This window comes from Salmo salar, chromosome 01 (genome assembly GCF_965601325.2).
Source record: "Salmo salar chromosome 01, fSalSal1, whole genome shotgun sequence".
Lineage (NCBI taxonomy): Eukaryota > Metazoa > Chordata > Actinopteri > Salmoniformes > Salmonidae > Salmo > Salmo salar.
The window spans coordinates 137,255,624-137,270,533 of NC_138291.1; the positions used below are offsets into that span (position 1 = coordinate 137,255,624).

The window sequence follows — 14,910 nt, forward strand, 5'->3', positions numbered from 1 at the left end:
TCCATGCTCTCCAACTCTTTCTTCAGACGGGCACGGAGAGCAAGGGGAATCTTTCTCGGTGGGTAGACCACAGGGGTTGCGTCTGGGTCAAGGTGAATGGTACATTCTCCTGGGAATAATCCTATTCCTGTAAAGACATCAGCAAACTCCTCCAGTACATTTTCTGTCTCTACTGGTGCTGTTACTGATAAAACTAGCTTGATGAGGTCCATGTCTAAACATGCTTTAAGACCTAGCACTGCAGGTGCTCTAGTGTCAACAACGTAAAAGTCCAACATCATGTCACTTTCTTTGTATTTGCATTTGAAAGTGCATGTGCCTTTTACTGGGAGTTGTTCACCACCATAACCAGTCAGTCTGCGCATGGTGGGCTGTAGCTCCCACTCAGATGTCAAGCTGCGGTATTTATTCAGAGGAATAATGTTTACTTGTGCACCAGTGTCTAGTTTGAACTTTAGCTTTGTGCCTTGTGTTCCTATCTCAATGTCAGCAAAGGCTTGCTCTGTCTCTGATATGTGACTTTTCTGTGTCACTGAATCAATAAACAGTTCATCATCATTTGACTCTTTGATTGACATTTCATCTTCACTCACTGTGTGTACTGTTTTTCCACGGTAAGCTCTGCACACTTTTGCAAAGTGGTTCCATTTACCACATTTAGTACACTGTTTGCCTTTAGCTGGGCCATTTCCTTGTTCGCCATGCACTTTGTATCCACAATATCCACATGTTTTGGGGCGTTTTGAGTCTGTGTCGCTCTGTTTTGGAGTTATGTCTCTCTCCGTTCTGAAACGCTCTCTCTGGGCACCGGAGGTGTGCTTTGATGTCTGCCTGACTGCGTGCACTGCTTGTTCACGTGATGCGCTCGTGCTGCGGCGCGAAATGGTTTTCATCTGAGCCTGTGCTAGCTCGTGAGATCTGGCTATGTCGATAGCTTTGTCCAGCGTTAGCTCAGACCCAACATTCAAAAGTTTCTCTCTCACTCGCGGTGAGTGTATTCCAAATACAATACGGTCCCTGACCATCTCATCCTTGTTTGCATAATCACAGTCTTTCACAAGCAGACGCAGCTCAGTCACAAACTGTTCAAAAGACTCGCTAGCTCCCTGTACTTTCTCATGGAATTTGTACCTATCGAAAATTGTATTAGTCTTCGGCACAACATATGCTTCAAAACGATCGTATTATGTTTTCAGTACCTTTGATTCAGCCTCGGTAAGTGTCCATGTGTTGTAAATATCTCTCCCTTTTTCACCGATCCAGAGGAGCAGGTAGCTACATTTTTCCTCTTCTCCTCTTTCCTTCAGGGGACCCGTGAACATTAGCTCCACATGCTGTTTGTACTTACGCCATGCATCGGGTAAGTTTGTAGACTCCCAGTCCATTCGAGGTGAAGGAACTCCAGAAAAATCCATCTTTTAAGACCATTTACTCTGACACCATGTTTTGTTTTGTACGCTTTGTACAAAATAATAAAACGCAGAACCACAGGATGTTTCTTAACATAACTCTTTATTAACTAGTTACAACTCCATGTTAGCCTATCTCCAACCACGATCAACTGCCCACGACCCAACCGTCTGGGTGGTCCCAACCAATCACCGCACAGTATGACACGGCGGTAAAATGCATCCAACTATAACTCAGCATGTATTCACATATGAATATTACAAATACCACAATATTGTTTTGTAACTTGACTGTTGAAGTGAATGTAATGGTTTTGAACAATATAGTAATTGTATAAGTTCGTACTAGACAGAAAACGCATGTCTAGTGTAAAATGAAATGATGGCGGTGCATTTGTTCTAGAAAACAACGAACTCCTGAAAATGTTTTTTTTTAAAGTCACTCCTGACAATATCCTAAGGGTTTAGAGAATTTAATGTTGTAACTGTGATGTTTAAGAACTTTGTAATTGTTGTACTCTAAATGTTAGAAAAGCGGTTAGCATTTGGCTAGCTGCGGTTAGCTTTTGGCTAGCTCCGGTCAGTTGGTTGCTAGCTTCGGTTAGCGCTATGCTAGCTTGTTCAAACATTTTCCAATAATTAGCATTCATGTCAGTTGAAATAGTCTTGTCTTTCTATTAGCTCTTACACTGGGTGAATGTATCTTTTAGCATGGGTATAAAGTAAACTTATATTGAGTTATATCAGTCTTTAAAGGCTTTCATGTTTTAGAGTCTCCTATGGGGCTCTAGGGGGCAACAGTCAACTAACGTTGCATAATTATAACCTAAACAGGTGAATTAAAGTTAAGAGTAAATGTGTTTGGGGTATAAATGTAAAGAATTTGAGGACTTGGATTGGAATGTAATATTTTTTATGTCTACATTGATGTATGTTTGATATGTGTATGAACTAATGTCAGGGATTTATGAGAGATTATTAAATACACTTTAAAGAAAACAAAAGAAAAAATTGCAATACGATGAAAAGACACATGACAGAATGTTGAATAAAATAATTGAGAGAACCTTTGAAAGAGAAGCCACGTTTTCCTGTTTCATAATTTATCCTGTGTTACAAGAACTATTTTCTGCTTCACCTGTCCCAAAACAGGGACCTGTAACAATAGCAAAGACTAACAAGAGGATCTGAAACTATGACTAATAAAATCAGTCAACATGTTTTGAGTAATAGCTAGTTTATTGGATTAAATCAGAGCTAAGTGATTGATCGAAACATGCATTCCTCTCTTAACACGAAATTCAACTTGAAATTTTGCCGGGCATGCTAGCTGCCTATAGCTTTCATGATAGCCTGCAGAGAGAAAATGTCCTTTTGTTGCATACTATCGATAGCTACGAAGTGTCATCGACAGTACATAGTCCTTACTTCTAGTAAGCATTTAGTAAATAATATAAATTAATGACACTACTACACTATGCTCAGCAGCTGGCTAGCCCTGCAGCTCGTGCTAGCTAGTCCATAAACAAAACAAAAAAATGCTCTGCCTCTTCTTTTTTTTAAAGGTTTTATTGCGGACTACATCCAAAAAGGTGTATTGCCGCCACCTACTGGGTAGGGTAAAACTGAGATACTTTAACCCAAAAAATATGTTAATAATTAAAATGAAACAAAAGTCAATGTACTCCTTCACTTGGTCAAATGTACTCAGATCCCTACTCAGGCTTTGGGGCCTGAGAGGGGGAACATCTTCAGACAGTTTTCCCTACAAAGTTTCTGCTGTGAAATCCAGGATATCCCAGAACCTTTTAGCCGCTTTCACAATTTCCAATTTCTTAGATGTTTTGTTCGTTTGTCCTGTACAATTAATCACTTGCACAATAAACAAAACAAAATCAACCTTCACGATTAGTATTTCAGGATCTCTCAACTGACTGACATCCACAGACTGTTGGACATCATCCACTGCCATAGCTTAATCTCTACTCGCTGCTTTGATAATTTTCACAGCTTCTGCATAGGACACCTCAACAGCCCTGATCGTTCCTACTTTGACATCCTCCACCCTAACAGGGCACTACGGGAACTCTGGAACAATTGCAACACTGTGCATCCTCACTGATTCAACAATGATATTCCGTTTTCAAACACATGGCCAAACGTTTTACATTGAAGTGGCTTTTGTACATAAGCTCGCACCACATATCTTATATATCCCAGCTTTACACAGGTCAGGAAAACTTTTTCATGAAACATCAATAACAGTCTTTCCCCCTTCTTTCCATTCACAGTGTGGGTTAAGCGACGTGAATCAACTATTCTTGACATGTTCATCTTAAACTATGAAGCCTCCATATCCATCGAGACGCTGGATATGATACCGGTACCCTACTTCGATAATCATAACATTCCACTTCATGCTTCGATAATTTGTGCTTTCTCCTTTTGTTCTTTTGACACGTGAAATCAACATCATAACACTCCTGGTCATTCTGACTGACTCCACTTCTTGTGACCGCAAACGTGTTTCCCCCAAAAAACATCCTTTCTCATGAATTGCACTCCAACAAGGAATGGGGCATTATCATTCCGAGGCTTATCTTGATTTACAACTGTAGCCCTTTTACAATAGCTCCATTCTTATGTTCCAGTATTCCACTCATTTCCTCTATCTTCACTAGGGCCAACAGAATCAAGGATTACTTCTGCCATTGCTCTCCCACCTCCCTGGCTGATTTCCGTGCACTATCAAAAACGCCGTTTTGAAATTACCACCGAGCTATAGGAAATTACAATTACTATTAGCCCTGTGACACATGTGCTCAAAGAACCCCTCTCTGCATTTTAGAAACTGCCTGAATAAAATAGAAGTTAATGAGCAGCAGTTAAAGAATGCTGCGTCCAAAGATCTGATGAAAAACTGTTTTTGTGGCCCATATGAATATGATGAAAATTAGGGAAATGACCCAGATAGGCAAATGAATCATAGCATAGACTATAATGATGGCGAAAATGTCGATACAAAGTAACTGATAAAAATATATCGATTCAGCCTATAAGAAAATGTAGGAGTACTGTTTAATTGTTTAATATTAAATGTGCAAAATGTAGCTACATCATGTAAAATCAATTATTTAGATTTTGGCATAGGATTTTGTCCATAATTGTCTTGAGATCATTTTATGAAATGCAAATAAACAATGTATCAAATTATAATTATTATTTAGTCTTTCCCCCTAAAAATCTCTAGAAAATCAAAGTCTGATCTGTCACTGTCTCTTGAAAAAATATATTTTTTAATGTATAATAAGCATTAGGTCAAGGGATTAGATAAACAATGTGATTATATTACATTATTTAACAACATGAATGAGATTAGCCTGTAGTTTTGGAATAATATTAACCCATTGTAGTTTTAGTTGAAAGTGAAACCCTCACAAACTTTCCACAGAATTTTGAAAGTATTTATTTACAACACCACATTTGGAACAACAGAGCTTAAATAAAAAAGACAAGAAAAATACACTTCATTCTTGATAAGAAAAGACACAAGAAGGCACTCAATAACACAGTTATCCTCTTACCACGTGTTCTTTGATCTATGGTTACACATAAATTACATTAAATTAAACCGTGACAAGAGGATCGTATAGCAAGTAAGCAAGCTAACATTATTCAATGCTGCCGAACACGTTTGTTTTATCCAAAGACAAACCTGGATAAATAAAGCTGACATAAAAACAAACAATAAATCCAAAGAGAGGCACATCGATGATGTTTAGGCACGTGGTCCATAGCCCTGTTCTCTCCATAGCCTCATAGTCCAAAGATTATGGTGTGTTTGACCTAATGACTGGGAACTCGGGTGAAATTCATACAGCGCCCCTGAACAAAACAAAAGGCAGTTCCTGTATTTACTTATTCCATTTAAACCTTTTACTTTAAGAGGTAAGTTACTGAGAACACATTCTCTTGTACAATAGCAACCAGTTAGGCTTAAATGCATCTACTATATTCTATATTTATCCGAAAATATACAGTATAGACCTTCCCTAACATATAGTATATTTCATTACAGTTGTAACACCTCCCCACCCCCACCTCCATATCAGCCTAATTCTCATGAACAATGGTACGTGGTATTCAATTGTTCATGCCTCACAGCTTGCCTCTTCCGTAGACGGTGCAGACTGCTCAGACCTGCTCTCCACTGGTATGAAGATTAGAACAAGCAACCATGTCAAACCAGCTCTGCTCAATATTATACTGGTAGTGTATGTACCCATTAGCCTCCACCATATATGGATTTATGTATCTCAGATAAATGAGGTACATCAGTTACAAAATGAGCTCATAAAATGGAGTCACTATATACGTGACATAGAATGGAAATTGTTTTGACAACACTGCATAGAGTTGACATTTACAATAATTGATCATAATTGAACTCAATTGAGGCAGCCGGCTTTGACTGTAATAGGTAAGGAGGAGATGGCGACTGGGCCGGCGAGTTGTCACGACATCACTATTAGCAAATCAAACTAATCAAGCGTAAGAGCATTACTGGCTGAACAGACAGCCACTCCCATTCTGTCAAGAAGGGAGCCACCATCATGAGCCCAGTCAGATAAGAGCAGGTACCAGCCCCACTAAAACCATCCACCAGAAATCACAGCTAATATATAATCAAATACGTTTTAGGGAGTGTTTGCTTAAAACAGCAGACAATTGTGTACCTATACCTTGATTCATAGGCTATATTGACAATTTATCCAAGAAATAGAACATTTATCAAATTCAGTACAGCAATTTTCAACAGATTTAGTACATTATAATCACATTAACAGCAATTAGAGGGTACCCACCCCACCCTTCTCAGTAAAAAGATAATGGCCAGCGTCCCCCACCTCTGTTAATGAGAGGGCAATGTACGCCCAATCCAGCGTCTTAATGAACGTGTAGTGCAGTACACCAACGCAGTGTGACAGAGTACACCAACACAACGTGACAGAGAGGGAGGTTAAGAGGACAGAGGTCACACGCTGCCCCTCGTTTGTCCCCCCCTCCATCCCTCCGTCCCCCCCATCCTCGTTTACATCCTGCTCTGCTCGTTATCTTGTAGTGAGCTGTGACATGCCAGAGGCCTCACAGAGAATAATGGTGCTAATAGGCATTAGGGGGTCAGAGTCTCACAAACATAGACATCCATCCCTACTCTCTTCCTCTCTCCATCACTCATCTATAGGATCTCTCCATCCCCCATCCCATATGGGTATGGGGGGAAAAGTTAATGGCTAAAGCACCATCACTCATCTATAGGATCCCTCCATCTCTCCATCCCCCATCCCATATGGGTATGGGGGGAAAAGTTAATGGCTAAAGCACCATCACTCATCTATAGGATCCCTCCATCTCTCCATCCCCCATCCCATATGGGTATGGGGGGACAGTTAATGGCTAAAGCTGTCCCCTCCTCTCAGTGGACAGAGTGGTAACTGACCTGTCATGTCCTGTCTCTCCCTTACTGCCCCTCATCCCCTCTCCACTGATGAGCCTGTCTGCTCGGACCACTAATGAGCCAGACAAGGTTACTAACGTGTGAACTGGGCAACATTGACCAAGCAGAAGAGAGATCGTTAAGTATGTCCCTTTCTCCCTTAATTTCTTTGTTCATGAGTTTGTTGCAATCGGGGTTAGGGTCAATTCCATTTTCAGTCAATTTAGGAAAACAATTCAGAAAGTAAACTGGAAGTAAACTGACTGAGTACATTATACAAGGAGGTGCCTTACCCTGTCCTGTGCTGTTGGTCTCAGGACAGCAACTCGATCATACTGTCGCCTGAGTAACGCCACCAGCGCATCAAAACGCCCCTAAGAGGATGTAACAACGAAACAAAGTGATGATAAAATAAGAGTCAACTTGTTGGTTTAATATACAAAGCCAGTTACTGACAGCCATTGTCAATGTGGCTGTGAAAGCATGGTGACTAACCTTGATGGGTGTGTACCATTTGGACTGTTCTGGGGTGTGATAAGTAGGGGGTGGTCTCTGACTCATTGGTTTTCTAATGATAGGTTCTTCCACCTCCTCTTCCACCATTGTGACCACCGCATTCTTGGCTTTCTCTAGCCGTGCACCTTCCTCTGTGGAACCTTTCTCACCCCAACGAACCTAAAACACAGTTTACAGCAGGTTATTTCACATTTTATACCGTTTATATTCGTTTAGCACAGAATAACCATTCAGAACTTTAGAGTAACTAACACCACTCAAAATAAAGTGATGCAATTTGCTGTCAAGATATAGTACAGCCCAAATAGAAAAGGAAATGGGGTAATACTCATTCAGACATACAGTTGAAGTCAGAACTTTACATACACTTAGGTTGGAGTCATTAAAACTCGTTTTTCTACCACTTCACAAATTTCTTTTTAACAAACTATAGTTTAGGCAAGTCAGTTAGGACATCTACTTTGTGCATGATACAAGTAATTTTTCCGACAATTGTTTACAGACAGATTATTTCACTTATAATTCATTGTATCACAATTCCAGTGGGTCAGAAGTTTCCGTACACTAAGTTGACTGTGCCTTTAAACAGCTTGGAAAAGTCCAGAAAATTATGTCATGGCTTTAGAAGCTTCTGATAGGCTAATTTAAATAATTTGAGTCAATTGGAGGTGTACCTGTGGATGTATTTCAAGGCCTACCTTCAAACTCAGTGCCTCTTTGCTTGACATCATGGGAAAATCTAAAGAAATCAGCCTAGACCTCAGAAAAAAATTGCAGACCTCCACAAGTCTGGTTCATCCTTGGGAGCAATTTCCAAAACCCTGAAGGTACCACGTTCATCTGTACAAACAATAGTACGCAAGTATAAACACCATGGGACCACGCAGCCGTCATACCGCTCAGGAAGGAGACATGTTCTGTCTCCTAGAGATGAACGTACTTTGGTGCAAAATGTGCAAATCAATCCCAGAACAACAGCTAAGGACCTTGTGAAGATGCTGGAGGAAACAGGTACAAAAGTACCTATATCCACAGTAAAACGAGTCCTATATATCGACATAACCTGAAAGGCCACTCAGCAAGAAAGAAGCCACTGCTCCAAAACTGCCATAAAAAAAGCCAGACTACGGTTTGCAGCTGCACATCTGGACAAAGATCGTACATTTTGGAGAAATGTCCTCTGGTCTGATGAAACAAAAATATAACTGTTTGGCCATAATGATCATCGTTATGTTTGGAGGAAAAAGGGGGAGGTTTGCAAGCCAAAGAACACCATCCCAACCGTGAAGCACGGGGGTGGCAGCATCATGTTGTGGGGGTGCTTTGCTGCAGGAGGGACTGGTGCACTTCACAAAATAGATGGCATCATGAGGTAGGAAAATTATGTGGATATATTGAAGCAACATCTCAAGACATCAGTCAGGAAGCTAAAGCTTGGTCGCAAATGGGTCTTCCAAATAGACAATGACCCAAAGCATACTTCCAAAGTTGTGGCAAAATGGCTTAAGGACAACAAAGTCAAGGTATTGGAGAGGCCATCACAAAGCCCTGGCCTCAATCCTATAAAAAATTTGTGGGCAGAACTGAAAAAGCGTGTGCGAGCAAGGAGGCCAACAAAAATGACTCAGTTACACCAGCTCTGTCAGGAGGAATGGGCCAAAATTCACCCAACTTATTGTGGGAATCTTGTGGAAGGCTACCCGAAACGTTTGACCCAAGTTAAACAATTTAAAGGCAATGTTACCAAATACTAATTGAGTGTATGTAAACTTCTGACCCACTGGGAATGTGATGAAAGAAATAAAAGCTGAAATAAATAATTCTCTCTACTATTATTCTGACATTTCACATTCTTAAAATAAAGTGGTGATCCTAACTGAACTAAGACAGGGAATTTTTACTAGGGTTAAATGTCAGGAATTGTGAAAAACTGAGTTTAAATGTATGTTGCTAAGGTGTATGTAAACTTCCGACTTCAACTGTACCTCCATGCGTTTCATTCCTCCGATACCTCTTCCCCCATAGTATGATGCATCCACCATGGGCCACTTCCTCTTGGGTAGAGGGTCCTCCTCTGGTTCCTGTAGTGGAGGAGGGCGTTCGGGGCGTTAAAGTTACTCTACAATGGTGTGACGAGAAAGACATAAAACACATGGAACTTCTAAGAATACTACCATAGAATCTAAGCACTCACAGGTACTGGAGGAGGAGGGAGAGGAGGAGGGGGGCGACGGGGAGGGGGGTCCTTGATCACCTGTAGCATGTACAGTATAAAACAGTCAGCAGTTATACAACAATGAATTACTATGTACTGGCATCTCAATCTACAACTCTATTAACTCATACTCTCTCCCTGCCTTACTACCGGAAAATACAGTCGGTCCTGGAGGAGGTTGAACCACTCACAATAGTGCAGCAGAGCGGCCAGAACCACCACATCAGAGCCAGAACCAGCAGCAGGAGTAGAACTAAGATCAGGACCAGCACCACTGTCCCATCAGACTGCAACAGGAGACATTGTAAAACAAAGCAGCACACGAAACAGACTTTATCAGATGATGTGCGACTTCATATCTAACGTTATATCACAGACTTCATCAGACTAGACTTTGGTGGACTAGGATGGAGCAAACTATGTAAGTAGAATGAGGCCGTTTTGTTTTGAGTGTTGGTGTGACCTGTGACACCGATACTCACACAAGTTGTAGCGTAGATAGTGAACGGGCTTGAGATGTAGGACTGACCGTTGTTCAAGCTGATCAGCACATCTATCGATCTATCGTGGGGGAAAAGAAAATCCAGCACAATTCTATTTTATTGCTTTGCGCACGCGCGCGCATGCGTGCATGTGTGTGTGTGTGTGTGTGTGTGTGTGTGAGAGAGATAGAAAGAGGGAGGGAGAGAGAGATACTAACAAAGTAGGTCAAACTTCATTTAAGTATCGGTCTGGCAGACCAACTGTTGAAATGCCAAGGCACTGTGCCACAGCATATAGGCATGCTGGTGGACAGGGTAAAAACTAACACAGGGTCACAAAGTCTAACATATCACATCTTCCTCTAAGCTGTTTTAATGATAGTGTGCCAAACCATTTTGGTGTGTCTCACCACTACACATCGGTTCAGCCTATTTGGTCACATTTTATGAAGAAACCAGGCAGAGTCCCGTAATGGACTAGGGATGAACAGCTGCCATTCTCCAGTCACCACCAGGCTGTCATTATATTTTTATATCATTTGAAGTTGTTTCCTTTTGCTTTTATAAAGCGATGAACACCTGTTACCCGTCGAACCCACTACCCACCCTGAATGGAAGTGTGTGTAGTCGCTGACTGTGGAGAGTCTGGGTTGCTGTGTGGTTCAGCTCTCACAGCAACCAACCAACAACATGACATTCCTTTGATCTGGCCAACTGAGCGCGCTCAGTAGCTCACTGGCCATTTATGGATAAAGGAAGTTCGAAGAGGAGAGAATTGAGTGCAGCACTTACTGTCCGACTTCATGCAGCACTGGTGCTGGACACAACAGATAGCCATCCTGCACCACACTAGGCCTCTCATCTGGGGGGGAGAGAGAGAGATGGGGAGAGAGAGAGAGGGGGAGAGAGAGAGGGAGCGCGCTGGGTGAGCTCATTGCCCTCTCAGCGAAGAGACTTTGTGTGTTGTGTTCTATTTTAAGCAATAAGACAGATACCAGCTCCATGTACTCAGCTAGCGGCATAATGTTCCCTGACCCTACTAAATGAGACACTGTTCTGTTCTCTCTGAAACACAACATTCACTCCACGCCCTCAGTACTTCATTAGTGTGGCTACTTCATGGGGACATTCAGTAGACTGCATCCTGAGCAACAGGGCTGAAGTGCACTGTTGGGTGTACAGCTACGAACGACGGTGGCGTCTGGTAAACAGGAAGGGATGTAGTATGAACAAGCGCTTGGGGGGGTTATTGTCAATCTGCAGTCTTACAGTAGTGTGTCAATATTGGAATGCAGAACATGTCGCATTATGGAGCTTGGGGTATACTAACTGTATGTCTTCTGGTTGACAGTGAGAACGCAGATCACTCCATCCTGGCTCCTGCCACGGGTGAAGTCATATCCTCTCAGGACGATGTTGAAAGATTCTACAATTTTATAGAGGGGCACAATGTCAGGATTTTCAGGCACAAACAAATAACAGTTTTACCCAATGATAGTATTGGTATCGGTATATCAAAAAACTAAAGCTTTGCAACGTACCATTTACGCAAACACTAGTGGGCTCTATCCTGAATATTTCTGTGCAGGACTGCTTCAAAATCTGTGAAAAATAGGAATAATGACAACGTTAATGACATGGTATGTGTCTTAACGTTTATTTTGACGTATTGTTGGATGTAATTATTCTGACCGAATTCACAATGCTTTTGAGTGCATGAAATCCAGCCAGCACTGGGAATACTTGGTCTTTGTTGTCTGCAATGTCAACAAGCTGTGAGTACAAGAGGAAAGCATATGATATTACACAACATCAGAAAGATTGTCTTTCCACAGCTACGTACAACATAGCACTTTCTCCCTCTGTTTTCTGTACATCTACAAAACAGCCTTTTCTCCCTCTGTTGATGTTTTCCGGTCTGGTTTCAAAGGCTGATCTAATGTAATGAAACCATAAGAGGAAGCAGGCTGGCACGATCCAATTAGATGATTAGAGTACAACTAAACTTCCTGTCCAGACTGCTAACGCTCTCTAAGACAGACAGACGATCAAATCATAAGACGGGTACGCTTATTTTTCTTCCAATATTATGGGAGTCATTAGTAGTTCCAGTATGGATTCACTTTGGCAGTGTTCAGAGATTAACGTAAACAAAATAGTGTATTGCAGTGTGAATATTTAATGTGTGCTTATGCAGCCTTCAATTGATAGAAAGGCGAGAGCACTGCATAAAACAGATCCTTAAAAACACTCACCTGGCTCTCATCAAAGTCTTTCACACCAACACAGTACACTCTAGCACCAAACTCCCTAGCGGTGTTTGCCTGCAACAAAAACAGAGGAAAATAGCTGTGTACCAGTCAGTGCTCAAAGCACTTCCAGCAAGTACTATTTTATTACTCATCACTGTTTAGTATAATGGTATTACCTCCTTTACGGTTAGTTCATAAGGATAGACTTCCAGTTTCCCATCAGTCAGAGCTATGATAATACTGGATGACCGTGTGACCTGGGCCTTCATCTGCTCTGAGGCCTACATAGGGGAAGCCATGTTTTAATGTACAACACAAACAGTCCAACAACAAACAAATATAGAATAGATTAAAATAGAAAATGCTTACCGACTTCATGCCTTCGTGCATGTATGTTTCACCAGCCGGCCTGATTTTGCTTAACTTTTTCAAGCCTTCATCTATTTCATATCTACAAAGAGATTCTATCTGAGAAATTATGTTAATTGCCTGTGTGTGTGTGTGTGTGTGTGTGTGTGTGTGTGTGTGTGTGTGTGTGTGTGTGTGTGTGTGTGTGTGTGTGTGTGTGTGTGTGTGTGTGTGAGAGAGAGAGAGAGAGAGAGCGAGCAAGAGAAAGAGAAAGAGAAAGAGAGAAAGAAAGAGGAGAGAGAAAGAGAGGAAAGAACGAAAGAGTGAGAGAAAGATGAGAGGGAGAGGGAAAGAGAGAGAGATGCTATGTACTGTGACAAGTGAGAGAGTGTGTGTGTGTCTGTACCTGTCTCCAGTTAGCGGTAGAATCACCTCTGCCCTAGATGAGAAAACTATGTAGGAAACTCTCATCCTAGGACTAAAACAAACCGAAAAACACCAAGGAATGGGATCAAACACCAAGAAGTTACTGGTCATTTTGTATTTAAAAAGACTTCACTTACAGTAGGCCAACTTATCCCTCCCTACACCCTTTGGAGCTAACCCTTTTCTCTCCGAAATTACAATTATGCACAGTTGTTACCACAACCAGCTGTTTCAGACAACTGTTCTGGAGTTAAATTTAGTACCCCACTATTACAACTGTATCCAAGTGTTCGGTGGAGCTACATTTGATCAAATGCCTATTGGCTACTGCTTGAAAAGGATTTGCCCCACTTTCACATGAGTGTGTTAACTGTGTTAACTACTAACTTGATTCCTCACTGTGTAAATATCGTATGTCCTTGGTAAATCATTATTTGACTAAAAAGGGGCCCTTCTTCTGTTTCATGATTCAGATTGTAAAGTGAACCATAGTATTGATGGGCAGTGATGTATAGTGTTCAAGACAAGTTGCTCATTTCACCTCATACATAGAGCTTGGACCTGAGAGTATGACTTTATTCACTTACCTCACAAAGCGGTTGGTGAGCTGCTCCACAAACTCATAGATCTCTCCCCAGTTATCATGCACACTCCCAGACCTGTAGAGCAGTAAGACACGTTCCCTGAACCAGAACCAAACAAACCCTTACAAGGACTAGACAGACTGAAATAGAACTCAAGTCATTGAAATACTATTTACAGGAGTATTTTACACACAAAACGTGATAAGAAAATGCTTGACTAGTGCAATCTGACACATGATAGATTCTATAGAATCGTGTTGATTCAAGTTACTTTACCATAAAAAAAAACACTAGTAACTTTAATATCAATTACATCTTGCGTTTAGTCTGTAGGCTATAACGATACTTACCTGTCTAAAACGAAATAAATATCAAAAGTTCCATGGCAAGATGCCTCTTCGGTATTACAAAATAATGTGTTTAGGCCTATAAGAAAGGTAAGCAGGAGTGCAATCCACTGTCCGTTGATGATCATTGCCTTGATAAAAAAATATATCTTCATTGAGTTTGCACATCGTACTGTACCACTGACTAGAGTAGACTGACTACCTCACATGCGCTTTCTTCGTCTGGATAAAACAAGACTCAAGACTAACTCCTGATTTTCCAACGACAAAATCGAAAATAAACTAACATGACATTTACGCGACATGTTACTGTGTGTCTTTGTAAATACTATGTATCGTCCTTGCCACTTGTGGGTAACTATTTAATTTTCTGAATTGAGAGAATAAAATTATTTGGGGCGTGCCTCCTAGTGAATTACCGCTGATACTGTGACGGTACCGTCTCATCTGAAGTGAGCATGCGCAAGAGAGCCGAACAAACGCGCAAGAGAGCCGAACAAACGCGCAAGAGAGCCGAACAAACGCACAAGCGCGCCTTTGAACCCTATTGCGCGCCTTTGAACTCTATTGCACCCATGTCTCACAGGGTTTCCCAAACTCTTCCTGGAACCTTCCCTCCTGCGCGCACGTTTTGGTTTTTGCCCTAGCGCTACACAATTGATTCAAATAACCAACTCATCGTCAAGCTTTGATTATTGAATCAGCTGTGTCGTGCTAGGGCAAAACCAAAATGTGCACACATGGGGGGACGCGAGGAGGACCGAGTCTGGGAAACCCTGTAACTACACCACCAGCACAGTGGGCGGGGAGACAGCAGGTGACAATATTTTGTTA

At 41.4% G+C, this 14,910-nt stretch overlaps 1 protein-coding gene across 1 annotated transcript; it reads right to left on the reverse strand.

Moving 5' to 3' along the window:
- Nucleotides 1-4,859: 4,859 nt before the first annotated feature.
- Nucleotides 4,860-14,520, reverse strand: LOC106561763 (anthrax toxin receptor 2). Its single transcript, XM_014126004.3, has 17 exons — nucleotides 14,080-14,520; nucleotides 13,733-13,804; nucleotides 13,126-13,197; nucleotides 12,741-12,822; nucleotides 12,548-12,652; nucleotides 12,375-12,443; nucleotides 11,812-11,892; nucleotides 11,661-11,721; nucleotides 11,450-11,545; nucleotides 10,912-10,981; nucleotides 10,120-10,198; nucleotides 9,829-9,924; nucleotides 9,617-9,676; nucleotides 9,408-9,503; nucleotides 7,402-7,581; nucleotides 7,200-7,280; nucleotides 4,860-5,294 (listed from the first exon to the last, which is right to left on the reverse strand). Exons 1-17 carry the CDS (start codon nucleotides 14,229-14,231, stop codon nucleotides 5,256-5,258), a joined length of 1,491 nt encoding a protein of 496 aa, XP_013981479.2. The 5' UTR covers nucleotides 14,232-14,520; the 3' UTR covers nucleotides 4,860-5,255.
- Between the last annotated feature and the right edge of the window lie 390 nt (nucleotides 14,521-14,910).